The 22,803-nt window shown below is 60.3% G+C and overlaps 1 protein-coding gene and 1 pseudogene across 4 annotated transcripts; one reads left to right on the top strand and one right to left on the bottom strand.

Moving 5' to 3' along the window:
* The first annotated feature begins 1,373 nt into the window (after positions 1–1,373).
* LOC129474992 (uncharacterized) lies at positions 1,374–1,487 on the top strand (annotated as a pseudogene).
* Positions 1,488–6,422: 4,935 nt separating this feature from the next.
* Positions 6,423–22,803, bottom strand: CHRNA4 (cholinergic receptor nicotinic alpha 4 subunit). 4 transcript variants are annotated; one of them, XM_055265420.2, is made up of 6 exons: positions 22,552–22,803; positions 21,072–21,223; positions 17,748–17,792; positions 17,471–17,580; positions 12,144–13,518; positions 6,423–8,929 (listed from the first exon to the last, which is right to left on the bottom strand). In XM_055265420.2, the coding sequence occupies exons 1-6, from the start codon at positions 22,625–22,627 to the stop codon at positions 8,804–8,806; spliced, it is 1,884 nt and encodes a 627-aa protein (XP_055121395.2). In that variant the 5' UTR covers positions 22,628–22,803; the 3' UTR covers positions 6,423–8,803. The 4 variants fall into 4 exon arrangements, with proteins under 4 accessions (XP_055121395.2, XP_063489616.1, XP_063489617.1 ...); XM_063633546.1 differs by lacking the exons at positions 17,748–17,792; positions 21,072–21,223; positions 22,552–22,803 and adding an exon at positions 16,117–16,268 and having other exon boundaries at positions 17,471–17,536; XM_063633547.1 differs by lacking the exons at positions 17,471–17,580; positions 17,748–17,792; positions 22,552–22,803 and having other exon boundaries at positions 21,072–21,171.

Genomic DNA, 22,803 nt, shown 5'->3' with positions numbered 1-22,803 from the left:
GACACTGCCCTTGTTTCTGCTGTTGGGTCATATTCCAACAACAGGAAGAAGAGAAGGGAGGAGAAGGGCTGGCCCGGGATCAGGTCACATTCCAACAACAGGAAGAAGAGAAGGGAGGAGAAAGGCTGGCCCAGAACCTTGAAGGGCACATTCCAAAGATGTCCTTGCCACTGTCAGCTACATCCCTGTGGCCAGATGTCGGCCCCACGGCCAAGCTGAGCTACAAGAGTAGAGCCTTTTCTGGCTCCTCCTTGAGGCAGGAGGGGAAAGGGAGAGTGGGGCCAGCCGTGGGCCAGCCACGGGGAGGAAGGCGGCCCCCATGTCCCCGAGGGCTCAGTGAAGTGCACCTGGCCTGAGAAACGAGAGGGCCACCACAGCGCTGGGGCAGAGAGGACAAAACCACAGATGGAAGATGAGGCTGAAAACCAGAGCCCTCTGACCCATTTTACGCCAACAGATCTGCAGGCCCAGGTGAAATGGGCGTTCAGACATCCACATTTCCAGAAGAGTCCCCACAAAGACTCCTGGAAACAAGATGGCCACTAACAAAGGCTCCTGCCCGGCAAGACGCCACGACTGGGGGGGGAGCGCGGCAAATCCAGGATCTGAACACAGAAACTGAGAAACCCTGGGGACGACTCAGGCCACCCTGTGTGTGCACATGTGTGCGTGTGTCTGTATGCACGCGTGTGTGACAGCTCACAAGAAACTATTACATGACAATGGACTGTCTCCTCCCCAAATCCGTACACACACACACGAGGCATGCATTTGCAAACACACACCCATACACACACGTACTCACACATTCGTGCATGCACAGCGCTGTTATCCATGTTGAGGGGACGTCTTCACAAGGGAAGGTGAGGTATCCGAGATCAAAAGCATTGGGAGAGACAAACCGGAGAATCTGTACCAGGCAGAGAAGAATTCATGTTTGTTCTCTTTGGTCTATTAATTTTTTAAAATTGTAATCTCTTAAAGAGGCAAGGAGGGATATCGGTAACGTGATGCCAGAATTATAGGTATAAAGGAAAACCAACTAGGAATATGATGTGTATAAAACATAAAAAGAGAAATTTTAAAAGCAGAGCTGTAAGATCGGATCTGAGACATCATCTCCTGGGAGGCTTTGGGAAAAGATAAAAAGGAAACAGAAATGTTAAGTGTTAGCACCCACACCATGGGGGCTCTACGAGGGAAGAAACAGCAAGAGGAGGGGGAAAGGTTGAACTAACTGGGTTTTCTGAAGATTTGTGCATTAGAGAAAGATGTAAGATCTCAGAATGTCGAATGGAATAAATTTTTAAATCTACCCTTAGGTTCCTCAATGCCATATATAATGCAGTACATAATGATGACGGTGAAAAACAGTCTTTTAAAAATCTTCAGTACATATACTAAAATTGGAACGATACAGAGAAGATTAGCATAGCCCCACGTGCTAGGATGACACACAGTTAAAAGAAAAAAAAATAGAAATCTTTCCAGGGAAAACCTGCAGCCCACACTACAGAAGAACCAGGGGCCAGCAGAGGAGACACTGGGACGGCGGCTCCACAGGGTTCAAGAAAACATGCTTGCGTTTCATGTCCAGAGAATTGTCACTTAAATGAATGAGACAAAAATACATTCTGAATCCCAGAGAGTGTCAGAAGGAGTCTCACCCAAGATTTTCTCTGAAAATACCACTGGAAGAAGTATTCTGCAAAAAAAGGAAAATGATCAGAAATCGTACCAGATACCTGGGAAAATCCCACAGCAAGTGTAAAACTTAGTAAAGTTCACTATGGACCAAATAATCAAGCGCTTCATCCCAGACAAATCATGTCTATGGCAATCCAGAGCTGAAATTCTAGGTTATTCCAACGTGGCTGGTGTGTGGGAGGCCAGAGTCCCTGAAGGCACGCCGGGGTACTTGTTTTCTCTGGAGGTGGGAGGCATTTTTCAGATCAATATACTAAGCTCTTGAAAAACATAAATGCTTGTTTTGAGTTAGGAGCAGTCACCAGGGAAGGTGTAGCTTCCAGAGCAGCTGACTATACCAGTTTTCTCCCACAGAAGGGATGGAACGTATTTCCACAACAACAACAAAAAACCACAGAGATGGCCTAAATATATCCCACAGTAGTAGAAACTGCAATACCTTTCACTGATCGAAGGATGAATTCTCCAAATGGCATTTAAAGACGACATGCAGCTTTCTGCTTCTAGCCGTGATGCAGCAGTCCTGGGCCAGTAACAGCCACAGAGCTGGGCAACACGCTCGAGACACTGTCTCCAGCCACGTCCACGGGAACGGTGCTCAAACAATGAGCCTCCACCCTTATCTCACACCAGACACAACAGTTAATTCAAAGACTCTCACCTAAACGCCAAAACCAAAACTACACTTTCCAAAAGGAAAAAACAGAAGATCACATTTACAGTCTCGGAGTAGGCAAAGGCTTCTCAAACAGGACACACGAAGCACTAACCATTAAAACAAACAGAAGGAAAAAATGACACTTTGTCAAAATTCAAAGCTTTTCTTCAAAAGACAGCATTAAGAGAATGAGGGCTGTCGGAGGCAGGGAGGACATACTCTGACCTGGATGGAGGTTTTACATCCAGAATGTACACAAAACTCCTACAACTCACTAAAAGCAGATGATCTGATAAAACAATGGGCAAAATATTTCAACAGATCCTTCACAAAAAGAAGACACACGAGTGGCTCGTAAGCGCGTAAAATGGTCAACATCATCATCAGGGAGGCACATGTGAAAATCACAGTCGCTGCAATGGCTAAGACACTGGGTGCTGGTGAGGATGTCGGGGCGTGTGGATGCTCCAGCCACCCTGGAAAACAACGTCGGGGCTCCTCACAAAGAGAAAAGTACAGGCTGGGCGCGGTGGATCACACCTGTAATCCCAGCACCTTGGGAGGCCGAGGCGGGTGGATCACCTGAGGTCAAGAGATCGAGACCAGCCTGGCCAACATGGTGAAACTTCGTCTCTACTAAAAATACAAAAATTAGCTGGGCATGGTGGTGCGCGCCTGTAGTCCCAGCTGCTCAGGAGGCTGAGGCAGGAGAAGCTCTTGAACTCCGGAGGCGGAGGTTGCAATGAGCCAAGATCGCACCACTGCACTCCAGGCTGGCATCAGAGCCAGACTCCATCTAAAAACAAACAAACAAACAAAAACAGAAAAGTACAACAATCCTATGCCCCCAGCAATTCTACCAGGTATTTGCCCCAAAGAAATGAAAGCAGGTGTCTGCACGAAGCCTGCACATGAATGTTCACAGTCACTTTAATCAGAGCAGGTCCAAACTGGAAACAATCCACATGTCCATTGATTACTCAACAAATTGCAGCAGATCCATAAAGACGAGTGAATTATGTCATATCCATAAAGAGAGTGAATTACATCATATCCACACAGATGAATGAATTACATTATATCCACAAAGATGAGTGAATTACATCATATCCACAAAGATGAGTGAATTGTATCATATCCACAAAGACGAGTGAATTACATCATATCCACACAGATGAATGAAATACATCATATCCACACAGATGAATGAATTACATCGTATCCACAAAGACAAGTGAATTATGTCATATCCACAAAGACGAGTGAATTACGTCATATCCACAAAGACGAGTGAATTACATCATATCCACACAGATGAATGAATTGCATCATATCCATAAAGAGGAGTGAATTACATCATATCCATAAAGATGAGTGAATTACGTCATATCCATAAAGAGGAGTGAATTACATCATATCCATAAAGGGGAGTGAATTACGTACACTCAACAGCTTGGATGAATACCCCAAGGACTAAGTTCTGATTTCTTATCTTGCCCAAATTTCTATCAAAGAGATCTGGGGAGTCATGCCCTACAAACCATCCATTCTCACCAGATGTGTTTTACTTGACCCTATATATCGTGACTTACTTTCCAGTCTCACTCTGGTGTAACTTTATGAGACAAGGAAAAAAAAAAGTTTTACGCCAAAATATATTTCCTTGCCGTACCTTGAAATTGCCCTGCAAAGTCTCCTGTGGGAAAAACCCACATTCTGTAGAGAACCCCCTTCCCCTTTGTCTTCCTTCCTTTCCAGATCCAGGAGATAATCAACTAAGAGCCAGGCACCCTTTTCGGTCCAGGAAGAAACATTTCACAACCTGCTGTCTCTGAAGTCTGCTATCTGGGAGCTTCCTCTGCACCAATCAAACTTGGCCTCCACAATCCTTTATCTCAACCTGAACATTCCTTTCCATGGGTGCCAGGTCTTCAGACAAACTCAGCCAATGGTCAACCAGAAAATGTTTGAATTTGCTTTGAACTGTCCCACCTTTCTGAACCAAACCAATGTCTTTCTTAGATGTATTGATTGACGTCTCATGCCTCCCTAAAATCTATAAAACCAGGCTGCGCCCCACCACCTTGGGTATGTGTCCTCAGGACCTCCTGACAGCTGTCGCAGGCCATGGTCACTCATGGCGTCGATGCAACCGCGTTGGCAAACCCTTCATCAGCAGCTCATTGAGGCGACCACACGCCCTTCCTTCCCACAGCTGAGCGGGAGCTCCTGGGTCAGCCTCCCATGGAAGCACATAGGTGCCAAAGTCTGTTCACAGCAGCCCCAAGCTGGCGACGGGTAAATAAGATGGTGGAGCCACGTGGTGGAGCCCGCAGCACAGTGGCCGCGCAGCGGATCGGGAGCCGACAGAAGGGCACACCTGGCACGGCCATGCACAGAACCCAGGGCCAGGCAACGCCGGGCAGAGGTGTTGGGTGACCTTGGGCGGGTCGTGGCTGGCCGGGCTGGGCAGGGGATTCCTGGGCGCTGGCTCTATGCGCATATTCAGTCTGTGAAAGAAAATGCCTTGTCATGCCGCTGAGGATTCATACACACGCTGTGTACGTTACCCGGCGAGGCAGGCAAATGCCAAGAAATGCCAGCGTGGATTAGCGCAACGGGAGCGCCTGTCTGCAGACCTGGAGTGTAAACAGCACAGTTACATGGAAGGCACATTGGCACAATCTCCTAAAACCCAGTGCAAACCCCTAACAATCCCACGGCCAGATGTTCCATCCTAAGCAGCAAGCTTCCAACCATGGGTCAAGAAATCAATTTTGTGGGTCGCACCCAGCCTTTCCTGCAGATTGAAATAGAAGAAACTTGAATAGAAAAGGCAGAGCACAGCACACGTGGTGACGGTGCATTTTATTCATTGAAGGCTGTGCACACACTGGGAGCACATTCCAGGGCTTGGCAGGCATTTCCTGCAGAAGCCGGGCAGCCGCACCTGGGCTCAGCGGGCCACACGGTCGGCAGGACTTGGTCTGTGGGGCTGGCTGGGCTTGCGTCCCCCGGCGCTGTGTGTGCTGCCTGATCCAGCATTTCTGGTGCAAAGTGAAAGGACTCAGCCACTTTAGAGACCCGAAGCCGCCGCTGCTCCGGGGGGGCACCTGCTAACCCAGCAGTCCTGCAACAGCTACGTGCCCTGGAGTGTCCTGGCCTTAACTTACAAGTGAGCCTGAGTGACAACTCCAGAGGCCAATTGCCATTGAGAGATTACTCACACTTACCTGAGGGAGGGGGCCACGTCACCCCAGGCCAAGCCACACAGGAAGCACCCAGGCCAGTCCGGAGGCAGAGGGGGGTGGTGAAGCCCTGGCCAGGGCCTAAGATCCCTACGGAAGGAGGGGGCAGAGTAGCATGAGCAACCGCATTAGAGGCCGATGCCCCGCAGGCTTTGCGCTGCAGTGGTGTCTCCCGCTGCCTGGTCCCTGGCTTGCATAGGGTGGGGAAACACTGGCTTAGTGTGAGACTTTGATAGGGGGTCAGGGGACACAGCCCCGGTAAGGTGGGCTCTGGGCAAGCTGTCCACCCCCGGGAACTAACTGGCCATAGGAGGAGCAGTCCTGGGTCTGAAAGATGTTAAAACATTAACATACAGAAAATAAACATGCATAACGGATAGAGTGCCGTGCACACACCGGCACCTCGTTTCCTAATCACCGACAGCTGCAAACAAAGTCCACTAACAGGTGATGGACAAACTGCGTCTTCATTTATTCAGACAGAAGAACACCGCTCACAATTAAAAACGAAGGAACAGACAGCAATGAGCTACGGACACACACAACAGCACGGATGAAGCTCTAAGTCACAGGATGAAGAAGCCAGACATCAAGGGCTCCAACTGCAGGATTCTGACTCCTTGAAGGTCATGAGCCAGAGAGGTCAATCCACCGTGCTTAAGTCAGAGCCACAGATGGGGAGGGGACGCCGATAGGAAGGGCTGGAGGGACCTTCTCGGGGCTGGGGCCTCCACTGAAGAGCGTGCATCTCGCCATGTGTAAATTTTACCTTAATTAATAAAAACACTCTGGACACAAGTACGCCAACATTGTTGTCAAGGTTAATTTGGCGTGGTGGGAATACAGTGCTTTATTTAGATTTTTTTTTTTTGAGCCTCAGAAAAAAAAGAAAGGGAAAGGGGTCTTCCCCCAGGCAAGCAGCCACCCCCGGCAGGAGGGTCCCCCGGCAGGAGCGTCCCCTGGCAGGAGGGTCCCCCGGCAGGAGCGTCCCAGCCACTCCACAGCCGCTCCTGACCCAGAAAAGAACAGCCGCAGCTGGGCCCAGCACCCCCGGCCGCTCCCTGCAGCTGCCCACACATCTGGCAGCTGGATCCACTTATGCAATGTGGATCGGGCTTCTTAAATCTGAAATCTGCGTCTCTCTCCCTCCTCTGAGACCAGTGTCTCCTGCCAGCTTCCATGGCCCTGGGATGACCTCACTCTCCCAGGGTCTCCCTGCATCCTGGGTGCTCTGGCCGTCCGGGGTCTCTCCGCATCCTAGGAGCTCTGGCTGAGGGTCCAGCAGGGGCTGATGGCAGAGCAGGAGCAGGTCAGAGCTCAGCAGATGGGGTCCTGAATACACAGGGGATGTGAGAGGGGCCGGGGGGCTGGGGATGCCCAGGATTTGGCAGGAGGGTCTCTGCGTCCCACCCACTCCTGGCACAAGAGCCCCAGCCTCAGGACCCCGGTCACAGGCACCCCGGGGTGGGGGTGACCAGCAGCAGTTCAGAGGCAGGTGTGGGCAATGTGGGCCTGAGCCTCCTCCCCACTCATGTCACTGCCCGCGGGGACACAGCGGCATTTCCGGGGCACTCGGCGTGCCGGGTTCCTAACCTCAATTATTCATTCGGCTCTCAGGCACCTCCTGACCAAACCCTGGCCCAGGAGAGCTCGGCTCGGGGACAGAGGGATGAGACACAGTGGGACGCAGGGCCCAACCCCAGCCTCGCCCCAGGCTGGATGGGATCTGGGGGCAGCAGAATGTGGACCACTCAGCAGGAGGCTTCCTGACTGCCCTTCTCCTGAACCGATGTCACTCGCAGGCAGGGGACATGCCATCCTGGCCCCGCCCCTCTGGGCCCTTGGAATCATGGACGGGTGGGGCAGCCTGTGCCCACCCCCCAGGGGAAGTGTGCCCCTGGGGACACTGGGGGGCTGCCAGGTGCGCCATCTTCAGGGGGTGCACTGCCGGGCTCCAGGGCCGTGCCTGGAAACACTTCAGGCCTCCCCCACCTCTGGGTACCGCCTGCGGGGGTGACGCCCTGCTTAGCTCTGCCTGCCCTGCCAGGACAGAGGGCGCGGGCCTGTGTGGAAACCCCAGGGCTCCCTGACCCCCATGAGGTTTCTCAGGGACTTCTTGCCCTGAGGGTCCCAGCATCTTCCAGGTGGAGGTCCTCAGGGATGCCCCCACCAGCTCCCCACAGCTACTGTAGCAGGAAGTCCTTCTTCCCGAACCCAGAGCCCAGGGCAGATCTCCCGGGCTGTGCACCAAGGTGGAAACTCTCAGGGTCCCGGGGGAACAAGGGCCCAGGTCTGGACTCCATTCGGGACCCTCCCAGCTCCAGGGAATCACAACACAGAAATACCCCCGGGGCTGGAGCCACTAGGCCCCTGTGGAGCCCTGGCCACCTGCCACCGAGCCCTGGCCCTACTCCTGGAAGGCAGAGCCCTGGTCTCCAGACTCGCTGGGGCTGGGTGTTCCTGTCTTCCGCGGAGGGCCTGCCCAGCAGAGAGCTGGTCCCGCCTGGGCCTCCCGATTCTCCCCACGCAGGACCAGCTCCACCAAGCTCTGTTCTCCAAGGCTCCTTGGGCACAAGACTTGAGTTCTCACTAACTTACCCAAAACACAACCGAACACAATCCCTGCCTGGACCCTCTCCTAGCGAAGCAGATTGGAGCGCTGCTGCCTCACCCTCATGGGGCCCAAGAGGCCCGAAGACCCTGGGGGAGAAGCTGAGGCCCACACGCAGGACACGGTGGGTGGGAGAGGCGGTCGGGCCTCCAGAAGACGGGGCGCTTGGGGCTGAAGGGCTGTGAAGTCCCTTCAAGGGCCCCTTGGGGTGGTCAGGACCATCACCAGGTCTGCTGAGAGACTGGGAGGAGTGAGTTCCATCTGCAGGGGAGCTCAGGAGACTCTTGAACTGGACTTTTTGGCCGAGTCCTGCAGGTAGAAGGCGCCGACCCCCGCCTCTGCTCCAAGCCACTGCCTCCTGGGGCCACAGTCTGACCGGAAGCAGCTCCGCACTCGGTCTCCGCAGAGGCCGTGTCCCTGTCCAAGGCCGTCTTAGAGCAGACACAGAACAGGAAGGATAATCTGGCAAACGTGTGGCCCCGCAGAGTCCAGGGAGGAGCCAGCCCGGCCCCAGGCCGGCCGCATGGACGCTGACCCCGTGCGCTGCAGCCCCAGGCCGCACAGGCTCCCGGTCCCTTCCTAGACCATGCCAGCCAGCCAGGGCGGCAGGAAGAGGCCCACAGTCCCCAGCAGGCAGACGATGATGAACATCCAGAGGAAGATGCGGTCGATGACCATGGCCACGTACTTCCAGTCCTCCTTCACCTGCAAGCACAGACGCCGTCACTCCAGCACGGCCCCGCTGCCGCCGGCGGGGAGAGCCCTCAGGACCCCGGCACCGCCAGCGGTGGCTTCTCCACCTCCCACCTTCCACCCGAGGCAGCCATGGCTGCCGGTGCACCCGGCACACACCTGCACCAAGGGGAGGAATCGGGGTGCACGGGACAGCCAGTGCTCTGCGGGGGGCAGCATCACCACGGCGCGGGGCAGGAGGACCTTGGAACCCTGGGAATTTGGGCTGGGCAGATCCCCTTGTGGAGACAAGCTCTGCACTATGCCCCGTGTGCCCCCACCTCTCAGCAGGCGGCCTGTGCTCCAGGAAGGGGGCACGGGGGAGGGGGGCCCAGGCACCCCGTGAGCGGTCTGCTCTCAGCTCACCAGCGCTGGGAGGGGCCCATCCCCCTCCCCGTTTTGCAGATGGGCAAATGTGGCCCGGTGGGGGCACAGAGGGCGGACGAGAGCAGCACGCACGGAGCCCGCAGAGCCGCCACCATCTGCAGTCTCTCACTTGAGCCTCCCCTGGCCTGTCCCGTTTTCACACTGAGGCGCAAAGCCTTCAGGGGCGGCTGCGTTCCATATCTGAACGGGGACAGCGGGTTCCGGCTCCAGGTCTGGCTTCTAACCCCACACTCCTGGGGGTGATGCAGGGCGGACCCCACCCTGGGTGACCCCCAGGAGCAGAGGCCTAGGGAGGGCATAGGCAGTGGCCTGGTCAGGCCTGGAGTCGGGAAGCCACTCTCCAGACAGCCGCTGTGTGCAGCCCAAGGCACTCATGCTGCTGGCCACTGCCCTCGCCCCAGCTGCCCCGTCCCATGTCTCTGGCTCCCCTTCCTGTGTGTCTCCGGCTCCCCTGTCCTGCGTCCCTGACTCCCCCGTGCCCCTGGCTCCCCCGTCCCGCATCTCTGGCTCCCCTGTCCTGTGTGTTCCTGGCTCCCCTGTCCTGTGTGTCTCCGGCTCCCCTGTCCTGTGTGTCTCTGGCTCCCCTGTCCTGTGTGTTCCCGGCTCCCCTGTCCTGCGTCCCTGACTCCCCTGCATCCCTGGCTCCCCCGTCCCATGTCTCTGGCTCTCCTTCCTGTGTGTCTCCTGGCTCCCCTGTCCTGCGTCCCTGACTCCCCCGTGTCCCTGGCTCCCCCGTCCTGCATCTCTGGCTCCCCGTCCTGTGTGTCTCTGGCTCCCCCATCCTGCGTCCCTGACCCCCCCTTCCCGCGTCCCCAGCTCCCCCATCCCATCTCTGGCTCTGCTGTGTAGAAGGACCTGAGGCAACCCCCAAGCTGATGAGCTGCCTCTGGACCAGGCCATGAGGGTGTTCTGGGTCCCAGGCCTGTGGATGATGAGGGATGGGAGGGATGTGCGGCGAGGGCCTGGGCCCACTGTGGGGACAGTGCCGCCTCCTGCTCTGATTTTTTATAGCAATCCCGGGTGTCCTGATGGTGTTAAACTGAACCATAATGGCCATATTTATTTACAGGAAGCCTGAAGGCAAACGGGGTCACTTATAAATAAAGTCCTGCCCAGGCCTCGGCTCTGGGGGCAGGGACGCGGCCGCCCTCTCGCCCTTTCCCATGTGCCTTTAGTTCCCCGGGTTCTGTGTGCCGCGTTGCATCCACCCTGAAGATGAAACACAGCCGCAGACCAAAGCCTTCCCTCTGTCCCCCAGGCGGCTGCTGTGAAGTCAGCTCTGCTCCCCACAAGCCCAGAACCAGGTCAGGCAGCAGCAGCAATCGGCCCGAGAAGGCTGCTGGAGGGGGCCCAGGCCACACTGACCGCCGAGCTCAGACCCACTGCCAGTTTCAGGGCCGCTTTGATCAAACACCTAAAAGCATCTGACCCCACGGTGGCACGGCCCGGGCACAGCTGCCTCTCGCTTCAAGAGCTGGCAGCAAAGCAGGGTCCCGACGCTTCTCCAGGCTGCTCTTACGACCCCAGAACGTTCTGGAACCTGCAGGAGGCTTTGCAGCTTCTTGGGATTCAGTGGGGTGGCATGTGGGGCGAGCAACTCCCTCACTTCTCAGGGGTATGGAGCACGGGCCCCTCGCTTTGGGGCTCGCTCAGCTAGTGGGGGCAGGCACCAGATGCGTCCGAATAAACCATCGAGGATGGCGCTCTGGGGTCCTGGCAGAGGTGGCCCCTTCAGATGGAGGCGGCACACTGAGGGTGCCAGGCCCTGGCACCAGGACAAGAGCCGGGAGGTGCCAGCGACAGCAGGTGGATGGGCAGGACAGATGCCGAGTTGCCACTGTGGACGTCATGGGCTGCCCGGCCGAGGCTGAGACCCCCGGCCACCTGTGTGCCCCACCCGTCCCACCCATTATCCTGTTTGTAGACCCTGGCCCCTGTGCCTCCCCCCGTGTGACAGGCAGTAAATGTCTGCAGAAGGAAACAGAGAAGCTACCTGGTGCTAGGGTCAGGCAAAGCTGGCTCAGCCCCGGCCTCTCCTGCATGGAATGGGTAGGAGACTGCACAGCCACGGGTAACACGGACATGGCTGTCACTTAGCAGAGACTGCGGCTCCTGGGGCCTCTGTGCGGCCAGTGCCTGGCGCTTGAGGGTGAGGGTAGGTGGGCTGGCCCAGGGCCCCGGGGGGCCTTAGCCATGGGACCAGTGTTCTGCCCCCAGCCCATGGCTCTCCCACCCGTCCCCAGCTTGGCCGTGTGGGGCTGATGGTCTTGGGGCTGTGTCCCTGTCCCGGATCCTTCCTCCTGCCACCAGCCCATCCCATCCCATCTTCTCTGAGCCCCCTACATCCAGGCCCCAGATACAGAGTGGGCCCCGGGGAGGCCTACGGGGCAGGCACAGGCGCGCTCTGGGAAAAGGGCCTTGACAGTGCCTCGTTGCGTTCTGGGGACTTGGCCATTGCTGGGCAGGAGTTCCCAGAGCGCCCCCGTGCTGTGCTGGAAGGACGCTGCCTGTGGCCCCTCACCGTGCCGTCCACCGGGGCCCACTGTGTCCCAAAGCCAGAGACGGCACTGGGATCCACCCTGTGCCAGCCACTCGGGGCCCCCTGCCCCGCTCAACCTGGGACCTGCGGCCACGTAGCAGGCTTGGGAAGAGGCTGCTGCAGCAGGGGCCACGCCCTGCACCCCAAAGCGAAGCAGCCTGGGGCCTGGGCCTGGTTCCTGGATTACGCACCAGAAACAGAGGGCATCCGCCGGCTCCGTCTGGACCAGAGGCGCTCAACACCGCCATGGGCAGGACTTACCGAGAAGTCTGTGTCTTCGGCCTTCAGGTGGTCTGCAATGTACTGGACACCCTCCACCGCCCGGGTCAGGGCCGGGGACAGGGGCAGGTGCCGGGGCGGCGCTTTGGTGCTGCGGGCCTTGACCGTGGCGCTTGGGGACACCGAAGAGGGCTCCTTCTTGCACGTGCATTTGCATGGAGAGGGCTGGTCTGGGGGTGGGAGCTCAGCCGAGTGGGTCTTGCGAGAGGCCAGGGCGCCAGCAGCCTGGCCGTCTGCCTCGGGGGCGGCATCGTCTCGGGGAACACAGTACTGGATGCTCCGAGACCGGCACCGGATGCCGCCTTCCACCGCGTCGCCAGGGATGGACATGTGCTGGACGCTGAGGGACCTGGCTTTGGCCAGCCCTGGTGCCTGGGTGCTGTGGGGCGGGAGGCAGGGTCCAGGCGAGGGGTGGGGGCTGGCTTTCTCAGCTTCCGGGGGCTGCAGAGCAGGGAGCTGGTCGGAGGGTGACTTGCAGGCAGGTCCAGGCTCAGCCGGCACATCCAGGGGGACACAGAAGGACGGTGAGGGCGGGTGCCGGCTCTGGGCGCCGCTCGTGGCGGGGGGCTCCCCCTCTGGCTCGGGCCAGAAGCGCGGGGCACTGGCCATCTTGTGCATGGACTCAATGAGCCGCCGGCAATTGTCCTTAACCACGGACGGCCGCTTCATGAGCAGCAGGCGCGGCACGATGTCCAGGAAGACCCTGCGTACCCAGGTGGGCATGGTGTGGGTGCACGGCGAGCGGTGGTGCACGTTGAGCACGAAGACCGTGATGACGATGGACAGGGTGACGAAGATCATGGTGAACAGCAGGTACTCGCCGATGAGCGGGATGACCAGCGAGGTGGACGGGATGATCTCGGTGATGAGCAGCAGGAAGACGGTGAGCGACAGCAGCACGGAGATGCACAGCGTGATCTTCTCGCCGCACTCGGAGGGCAGGTAGAAGACCAGCACGGTGAGGCAGGAGATGAGCAGGCAGGGGATGATGAGGTTGATGGTGTAGAAGAGCGGCAGCCGCCGGATGACGAAGGCGTAGGTGATGTCCGGGTAGATCTCGGCGCAGCACTCGTACTTCCTGGTGTTGTAGGTGCCCACGGCGTCCACGATGACCCACTCGCCGCTCTCCCAGAAGTCCAGCTGGTCCACGTGGCTGTGCATGTTCACCAGGTCGATCTTGGCCTTGTCGTAGGTCCAGGAGCCGAATTTCATGGTGCAGTTCTGCTGGTCGAAGGGGAAGAAGGTGACGTCGATGCTGCAGGAGCTCTTGTAAATGGCCGGGGGAGTCCACTGCACCCGCCCGTCATGGAACAGGTGGGCCTTGGTCAGGTGGGTGACCGCAAAGTCCCCGTCGGCACTGGGCAGGAAGAGAGGGAAGGGCGTGAGACCCCCATGTCCACATCCACGCCTACATCCACACCCACGCCCACGTCCACACCCACATCCACGTCCACGCCCACACGCAGAGGCATTCTCACGTCACAGGAGCATAGAAGGGCTGGTGGCCTTGCCTGGGTACCCTGCTCATCTTTTCACTGACTCGTGCACCTCGGTTTATCAACCCTGAGCTGGGGTAGCACGTGGTTCAGAGAACGGGAAGGGATCCACGAGTGCCTGACACACATAATCACTGCTGCTGGTGATTATTCTTATCCATGAGTGGCGCATGGATGGGGCTAGTCTCCCAGCGTCGCCTCCTAGGACACACGGCATCCCCATGTCCCTGCTCCTCCAAGCAGCACCCCAGGCCTCCATGGGAATTCCTCACCCAGCTTCTGCCATTAATCCCAAGGACTTGGAGGCCACCTCCCAGTGTGTGAGCGTGAGGACACCAGGGGCCACAGAGGCAAGGACAGGTGCCCTGGGCACCAGGGGCAAGGCAGTGGGGCTGCACACGCACTGCCCAGTTCCAGGGCCACCTCTGAGCCACTGGCTCTGGGCTCTCTTTTGCCTTGGGGGACGTGGGTGTTCTGTCCACAGGCCCAGGTGGGCAACAGAGCCATGGAACAAGGGGCTGACGTCCCTTGAACTCCTCCCGGTAGGCAGAGCTCCCAGCCCCAGCCCGGTTCCATAGACAGTGGCTGGCTGGGTGGGACGCACTGCAGGAGCACATTCGGGGCTGAGGCAGCCAGGCTCTCGGAGGCAGCAGCCGACCCCCCACCCCCACCCACAGAAGTCCCCACCAATGGGAAGCCTGAGGCCCCATTAAATCCCCAGCGTTGGCGGGCATGGGGCCAGGCTCAGCTCTGTGGAGGGCGCTGGGGCACGACGCGTCCAGGTGAGCAGCTGCCCAGCCGCACACCTCCTGCTCCACCTCTGCCAAGCTGCCTGGACCCCTGCCCGTCCCTCCTCTGTCTCATTCCCTGAGAGCCTGCTCAAAGGCCAGGGCCTCCCCAGGTACTTGGGCAGAGCTGGCCACTGTTCCCCGAGCTTCCTCTGTGCCTGCCCCCGAATCCCAGGGCCAGACCTGCACCTCAACCTCCCTCCCAACCCTCAGGGACCCTCCCTTCATGGAGCCACCGCTGCTGGAGCTCTGCCCTCCAGGTCGTGGAGACCTGGCCCCCCACGGTCTCAGTCGGTGCTGAGCCTCTGCCCCCCTGAACTGGTCCTGAGCCAACACCACTGGCTGGGCTGCCGCTCGGCTGCAGAAGGAGGAAGACCCAGCAAGAGCCACCAGCTGCATCTCAATGCAGCCCCAGCCCAGCACAGCCTGGCTCCCCAGAGTCCCTCCAGCGGGGGGCGGGGCTTCACCACCTGTCAGTCTGGGTGGAATCAGGCTCAAGTTTGCTCCCTCTCCCCAGCCCATCTCTCCAAAAACCAATGCCCTCCACCTTCCGAGGCACAAATTAAAAGATTCCCATATGGCAAGCGGGCGACTACTCCTTTCAGCACACACTACGCAGGGGACGCCAGGGCCACGCCCAGGGAACAGTGCAGGTCTGCGCCACTCTGGGCAGGGCCCCCCTCCCTCAGCGTCCTCTGCCTGCGCCACAAGAAACGGGACAAGGTCAGGGCCAGGTCCCCCAGCCCTCAGGTCCCACAGCACCCCTGGGCCGCGTCACTGCTGCTCCCTGCCCCGCCCACTCCTGGCTCCAGCCGCCCTCTGGGGAGCCTTTGAGGAGAATCCGGTTTGGGCTGAACCACTTGGCCGTGAGCCGGTTCTGGACTCGCAGCACAAAGCTGCACCTTGGGAGCAGGCAGGGTCTGAGGAGGCGCCCAGCCCAGCAGGTCCAGGTTCCTGCTCCAGGGCCCACAGGCTGGCGTGAGGCCCTCTGTCCCCTCCACCCTGACCCCAGTCCAGGTCAGGGATTTCTGGGCTCCTGCCCCAAAGGGCCAAACTTAGAGAAGCCCCAAATGGACAGCAGGGCCCCCAACTGGGGGTGCCCAAAGCCCAGAGAAGGGCCGAGGCCTCCCACCCTGCAGCCTGGCCAGCCACCAGCCACAGCCACCTGCTGCCCCAGAAACAGGCCTCCTTGGTGGGAGCAGACCCAGCACCAGCGCCCACTCCAAGAACCCCGGGTCCTGTCCGGAGAGAGCCTCAGTGACAACCCTAGCCCCGAAGAGAAAACTGGGGTCACCCCACTACATCCCACAGGCCATGGTGAGGAGGAGACACAGGAGGACATGGGGTGCAGCAACCCCTGCTCTCCTGAGCTGTGGTCTTAGGGGGCTGCGGTCTTAGGGGGGCTGTAGTCTTAGGGGGCTGTAGTCTTAGGGGGGCTGTGGTCCCAGGGGGGCTGTGGTCCTAGGAGGCTGTGGTCAGGCAAGAACTGTGATCCTTGTGGGGCTGCGGTTCTGCAGGAGGCACTGTAGCCCTAGGGTGGGATGAAGTCCTGGGAGGGGATGTGGTCCTGGGGGCCTGTGGTCCTGGGGGAGCGGTGAACCTGGTGGGGGCTGCAGACTTTGGAGGGCTGTGGTCCTGGTGAGGCTGTGGAAGTGGGGGGGGCTGCAGTACTCGGGGGGGCTGTGGTCCTGGGGGTTTGAGGTCACAGTGGGAGCTGTGGTCCTCAGAGGCTTCATTCCTGGGGGCTGCACTCCTGGAGAGCTGTGTACAGGCACCGAGAGCAGCTTCTCTGCCTGGCCCATCCTGGGCGTTTCCACTTCTCCCTGAAATATGTCCCTGTGAGTCACACAGGCGGATTCGGTGCACGGTCCTGGTGGCGGGGAGCTAGGTGGCTAGGTGGCTTGCAGGGGGCAGGGAGCCTGTCCTAAGGGAAGACCACCCGCCACCCACTCACCACTGACCACCTCCCCTAATGCACTCTGGAAAAGCGTCTGGCCCTCCTTTCACGTGTGGAGGCCCTTCCCACTGCCATTACTGGAATCAATTGAGTTGGAAGAGGAGCCCAATCGTTCTTAATCATATAGCAGGGTTTGTAGGTCAGGCAGGCGCCCTGGGGCCTGGAAGGGGCTGTGGGCAGATGGTTGGGACAGGAGAGGAGGAAGAGCTTCCATTTGCTTTGTTTGTGGGAGCTGCGACCCTGCCGCGCCCAGGCCCTGAGCCCGTGGCCAGAGATTGTCCCTGGAGGACTCAGCTCAGAGAGCGCTGGCTGCCGGGCGCAGGGCCCTCGGCACAGATCTGCGGGAAGGACAAGTTGGAGGACAGCAGCCTCTGGAGGCCACCGTCTGCCACGGCCAATCCCTGGCAACGCTGCCCTGGCTTCCAGGCACAGAAAACCCGTTTCCATGACCAGACTTCATCTTGGCCTCCCAGAAGGCTGACACGGGCTTGGCCCAGCCCGAGGCTTTGTTTGCTGGGGACCTGGTGTGATGTGTCCTGGGCAGGGCCTGAGTGTGCAGAGAAAGCAGAGGCCCTAGTGGCATGGGAACCGTCTGGGGCTTCCTCACCCCTCTCCAGGGCACCCTGTGGTCCACACTATTCTCCCAGAAAGCCCAGGATGGGGTCTTATGGCGAAAAGCACTCCAACCCAAAAGGGCTCTCCTGCAGCTGTCAAGGGTGGGGGCAAAGATGTCCGGGGTCAGGAGCCAGCCCCCAGGCCTCAGGACTGGTCCAGGCAGGGACACCGTGCCCAGGTGCCACAGCCACTCTCAGGCCCCTCCGGCTCTGACGCTCCAGTGCTGAGACCCAAGGATGCCCTCCGCCTCTTTGCTGGCCCAGGGGGACCCTTCCCTCCTCAACCCCCATCAGTCTCTCTATTGCTCCTGCTTCTTCCTTCCTGGGCCTGGGCTGGCATGGATGGGGCTGGCATAGGCCCCGCTGGGCCAGGCTGGGCCTTGGTGGAGCTCCCTGTCTGGGCAGGGGCAGGCCCTGGCCACCCCTGCCCACCAAGACCCTGCAGGGGACTCACTTGTTGTAGAGGACGATGTCTGGCCGCCAGATGAGCTCGGAGGGGATGCGGATGGAGGTGACATTCTCGTAGTCAGCTGGGTCCCAGCGCAGCTTGTAATCATGCCACTCCTGGATGGGGTGGGGCGGGGGGAGGCCACAGGGTGAGGGGTGTGGGGGAGGGCAGGGGTGGGGCAGGGCCAGGGTGGGGCAGGGCCAGGGCAGGGCAGTAGGGTGAGGGGTGTGGGGGAGGGCAAGGGTGGGGCAGGGCCAGGGCAGGGCAGTGCCCTCCCACTCACCTGCTTCACCCATACGTTCGTGGTCATCATCTGGTTCTTCTCGTCCTAGGGCACAGAGAGAGGAAGGGGGCCAGTGACCCCTTGGTGTCTTTCTCTGGCCCTGGGTTTCCTCATCCACAGCCACTGGCACAAGGACAGGGCCAGGGTGAGATATGGTGGACGGGCGACCTCTGGAGGGGGCGAGTGCCCCATCCCTGGAGGCAGCCGAGCCCAGGATGGGGACTCTGAGGGGACCTAGGGATGTGGGGACAAGGCCACAAACATCTCCAGCAGGAAACTGGAGAGGAGGTCGGTGGCCTCACAGGCTCGCCCAGCTAAGGACAGGTATGGTGGGCATGGGGAGCCTCCTTCTGCCCACCTGCCTTGCTCCCTCCCGGCCCTTGGGGGCAGCCCCTCTGCAGACAAGGCCCCCATGTGCCAGCTGCCCCTGGTACATAAGTGGGTTCCACTGCTGGCCAGGGTGGCCCCTCCAGGACTGTGCCTCATGACCTGAGCAGGTGGGACCTGTCACTCAAGGTCACTGTGTGCAGCTGGGCCACTCACCCCAGCCCCTTCCAGCCCACCCCACCCACCTCCTTCCACATCCCCACAGGACCACATCCCCACAGACCACATCGCCATAGGACCACATCTCCACGGACCACGTCCCCACAGAACCACGTCCCCACAGAACCAGGTCCCCACAGAACCATGTCCCCACAGAACCATGTCCCCACAGAACCATGTCCCCACAGAACCACATTCCCACAAGACCGCGTCTCCACGGACCATGTCCCCACAGAACCATGTCCCCACAGAACCACATTCCCACAAGACCGCGTCTCCACGGACCATGTCCCCACAGAACCATGTCCCCACAGAACCATGTCCCCACAGAACCATGTCCCTACAGGACCACATTCCCACAAGACCACGTCTCCACGGACCATGTCCCCACAGAACCATGTCCCCACAGAACCATGTCCCCACAGAACCATGTCCCCACAGAACCACATTCCCACAAGACCACGTCTCCACGGACCACGTCCCCACAGACCATGTCTCTGCGCAGGGCCATATCTCCCCACAGGACCACATCCCCTCAGGACCACATCCCGTGTGTCTGAGGAAGCTCCAGGGTCCTCAGAACCAGCTTCATGTGGCCAGGCCTGGCCCTCCTGCCCGGTGTCCTGCCCTACCCCCATGCAGCCGTCGCTCTCAGGGGCCCTTGAAGCTGGAGGGCAGGTCAACACTGTACATTTCACCACCACTCAGCATTGGCCTGGGCTGGTTGGAAAAGCACTGGGTCTTCCAGACTCTCCTCTGCAGCCAGTCCTGGGGCCTGAGCTCACACATGCAGCTCACAAGCCCTACACCCCAGGACAGACCCTGGTGATGGCATCTATAACCAGTGTCCAAGCCCGCAAAGGGGTCACAGGTGAGTCCCCAGCCCCTGGTGGGACGGGCAGAGTAGGCCAGACACAAGGCAGCCCCCTCCACTTACACGTAGCCCTCAGCCGTGGGCCAGCACCCAGGAGTGTCAGGCAGCCCCTTCTACACACAAGTGGCCCTCGGCCTTGGGTACCCAGGAGCGTCAGCACCCACGTGTGCGTGTTCGTGTAAGTCCTTAGCCGGCTGCAGGGTGGAGAGAGGGGTGGGCAGCTCTGGGAGTCTTGGTGCTGGGTGTGCTCCAGGCCTCAGTGTCTCCTGGGCAAACTGGGGACACTGTGGTGGTGTAGGGAGTCATGGATTGAGCCCTGAGAAGCTCAGGTAGGCAGCCAGGTGGAGGGTGGCAGACCCAGAGCCTTGCGCAGCCACCAGCGGCCACCCTGCCAGCCACCACTTTACAGCTGTGTTTGCAAACCTCAGCAGGCTTGCCAAGCCTGTGCAACCCGCATTGTCTTCTGGCTGGGCCTCTGCCAGGGACACTCCACAGGAGCCACTCAGGGGCAGTTCCAGGACACTGAGGGTGGAGGTCTGGGTGGCAGACCCTGGACGGGGCTGGCTGACTGCAGCCTCCGTGCGCCGCCCTGCACGGGCAAGTGCCACCACTGAGCAGCCTGTCCACGGGAATGTGGCTGCAGCTCCCCACACCTCCCAAAGCCCCTGGGGTGTGGCCCACTCAGCCTGGGATAGTGAAGCAGCCCTCACCCCGTTTCACAGGCCCCAGGCCCAGGGTTACCCAACACGCATGGCACCAGCCTCCCAAAGGGAGGAAATTCTCCTGCAACCCGGCGGCTCCTCCCTCAGCGGCAGACCCAGGCTTGGCATCCTGGCAAGGTGTGGGCTAGGTCTCCACAGCATACAAATGCCTCCACATGTGGAGGTGCCCTCCCTGGACCAGTGAGCTGGGATTTGGCAGCAGGGCTGGATCTGGCGGACTCCAGTGTGGAAGACAAGCCCCTGCAGCTCAGCTGGCCATTGGCTGCCCACTCGCAAGTGGGTCAGCTCCCAGAGGCCACGGCCTGCCAACCTGCCCTCCTCCATGGTGGCAGCCCCCAGGCTATGCACCCCCACCCAGCCAGATACCCTGAGGGATGGTCTCACCCCATGTGGAGTGGCTGAGCCTGGCTGGGAAATGTGGAAATGTCTCTGCTGCCCCTTAGCCGTCCCCCCCAGGGCTGCCGAGACCCCCAGACGGTCTGGCTCAGGCCTGGGTAGGTAACCAAGCATCTCAACTGAGCACGAGGCCGAGCCTCCTGCAGCTCAGTTCTCTTAGCCTCGAAGCCTCCTGGTTCCTATCCCCGCCTCGGGGCTCCATGTGCACTGGCCCACGCTGCAGGGGCCTGGATGGACGCGTAGGCTTCCTCCCAGCAGCCTCCTGGCCCCCCCCACCAGAAAGGAAACATACTTCAGACAAACAGAACTCCCCCAAGACTCCCCCAAACCCCACATTTCAGATTTGTGGGTGAGGGGCCTCTGGGGCCAGCTGAGGTTGGGGTGCTGCCGGGACACCACAGTTCCTGCTCCTGCCCCGGCCCCTGCCCCGGCCGGTTGTCCCTCTTGCTCCCAGGTCACAGCGTGCCCCGACACCCCCAAGCAAGGCCTTTGCTGTTCTTTGCTTCCGAAGGTGCCTGGGCTCTGTACTGAGAACCTGGCCACTTGGAGTGTTCCCACGTTGAGGGGGAGGAAAGGGCAGGGCCAGGCTGGGATGCTCTGAACCAACCCCTGGCTGGGGCTCAGGCGGGGCAGAGCTGGTGGCTGCCGTTCTGGCGTACCAGCCCGGGCCAGACACTCACAGCCACAGGGAGTGTTGATGGCTGTGTCCCCTCTGCCCACCCAGACCCCTGTGCTCCTTGCAGGGTGACCTCAGTCACAGTGCACGATGGCCACGCCCTCACCTACCACGTCAATGAGCTGAGCAATGGACAGGCCGAAGCGGACGAGGACCACGTCTGAGATGTTGGCCACGGGTCGGGACCACTTGTTGTAACCGGAGAAGAGTTTCTTCAGGAGCCGCTCCTCGGCGTGGGCCCGGGTCTCCACATGGCTGCTGGCTGTGGGGAGAGGCAAGCCAGTGGCTCAGGTGCGGGCGGGACAGGAGCGGGGAGCTGTCCAGGAGCTGTGCAGGCTGCCCCAGCCCCCTGCCCAGCACGCTTAGCCACATCCACTTCCTTTCAGCTCCTCACATGAGCACTTCCCACCCCAGGACCTGTGTGTGTGCCGGGCGTGGCATGCGCTGCCCTCCCTTGGCCTCCGTCTCTCTCCCACCCCTGGGTGTAATCGTGATTTCCTCGGGGAAGCTTCCCAGGCCCCTCAGCCCACAGAGGCCTTCCCAGCACCTTGCACCGCACCACAAAACCAGGCAGTGGATGGTCGGAGGACTGCTTTGGGTCTCCTGTCACACTGACTTCCAGGGAAGGGCTGTGCCTCTAGAAGCTGGTGAACCAGAGGACACTAGAGGGTAACAGCAGCACAGGAGGGAGCACAGGGCAGCAGGGCCAGCCCAGGCAGGAAGAGGGAGGAAGGGGAAGGAGGATCGGGCCCCCAAAAGCGACGGCTTCCTACGGAACCTCCCGTGGTTCATCAATCCCCTGATGCCCGAGGAGTGTTTCAGATGCAGACCCCAGCGAGGCGCCAGCCCCCTCCGCACCCCAGCCTGCCCGTGCTCTTGGTCAGACCCAGAACGCCCTTGATGAGTCGCTCTGGAGGAGCACAGCCCCAGGTCCATCTGTGCTCCAGGTCCCGGGCCCCAGGATCTGAGGCGTTCCCTGCCTGTCCTGGGCGCTGCCACATGGGGTGGGTCTGGGCGGAGGGAGAGACCTCCACCTCCCTGCTGGGTCCCGCTGGCCTGAGAGCAGCACAGACAGGACTGGGGAGGGGGAGGGGTCAGTTCTACACCCCTGGGAGCCTTGACTCCCAGCCCAGAGTCCCCACCCGCGACCTTGTTCTTCCTGCAGAAAAGGTGGGTGGGGGCCGCCAAGGGCAGAGGCCACCCCTCTGATCCCCTAAACCGGAGGAAGCAGGCATGGGGGTCTTCAGGGAAATTTAGCTGGATGGGTGGGGGAAGGGCGAAGGGGGCCCCACCTCTGCTCAAGTTCGAGCTTTTGGAGCCAGCCCTGAAATAGCAGCGGAACCCCCACACCCCGCGGAAACCCCCTTTCCCAGCCCTCCGCATTCGCCGGCGGTTAACTCCCTCCTCGCCTGGCTCAGCCTGGGTGCAAGCGCAGCCTGTACGGCTGGGGATGGGGAGCCTCGCGGCCGCCCCGTTGCGCGCACCCGCGGCTTGGGACCGCAGTCAGGAGCCTCCCTTCCTCTGGCTCCGGGGGTCCCAGGCCATCTGAACGCGGGCGAAAGGGGGCCCATCCCGCGCCCCGTAACTTACCGCGCAGAAGGCCGGTCCCCAGAAGCAGCAGCAGCGGCGGCAGCAGCCGCGGCGCCCCGGGGCCCCCGAGCTCCATGGCGCACGCACCTCGCGGGCTCTAGATGCGGGCGGCTCCCGGCTCCCCCCCGCTCCGAGGCCAGTGCGCGCCCAACTTCATGCCTCCCGCGCCTCGCGGGCCGCTTCGGCCGCCGGGCCCGGTTCGGCTTCTCCTGCGGGGCGCGGTGCGGCGGCGGCGGGGCCGGGAGCGCCGGG

This window comes from Symphalangus syndactylus, chromosome 24 (assembly GCF_028878055.3).
Source record: "Symphalangus syndactylus isolate Jambi chromosome 24, NHGRI_mSymSyn1-v2.1_pri, whole genome shotgun sequence".
Lineage (NCBI taxonomy): Eukaryota > Metazoa > Chordata > Mammalia > Primates > Hylobatidae > Symphalangus > Symphalangus syndactylus.
This window is presented reverse-complemented; position numbering and strand designations above follow the sequence as displayed.

Coding starts and splice junctions, on each gene's coding strand:
- CHRNA4 (XM_055265420.2), bottom strand. CDS start 22,627: ATGGAGCTCGGGGGCCCCGGGGCGCCGCGGCTGCTGCCGCCGCTGCTG. Junction 17,793..21,071: donor TTGCTCAGCTCATTGACGTG/GTAGGTGAGGGC, acceptor TCTGTGCCCTAG/GACGAGAAGAACCAGATGAT. Junction 17,581..17,747: donor CGAACGTATGGGTGAAGCAG/GTGAGTGGGAGG, acceptor CACCCCATCCAG/GAGTGGCATGATTACAAGCT.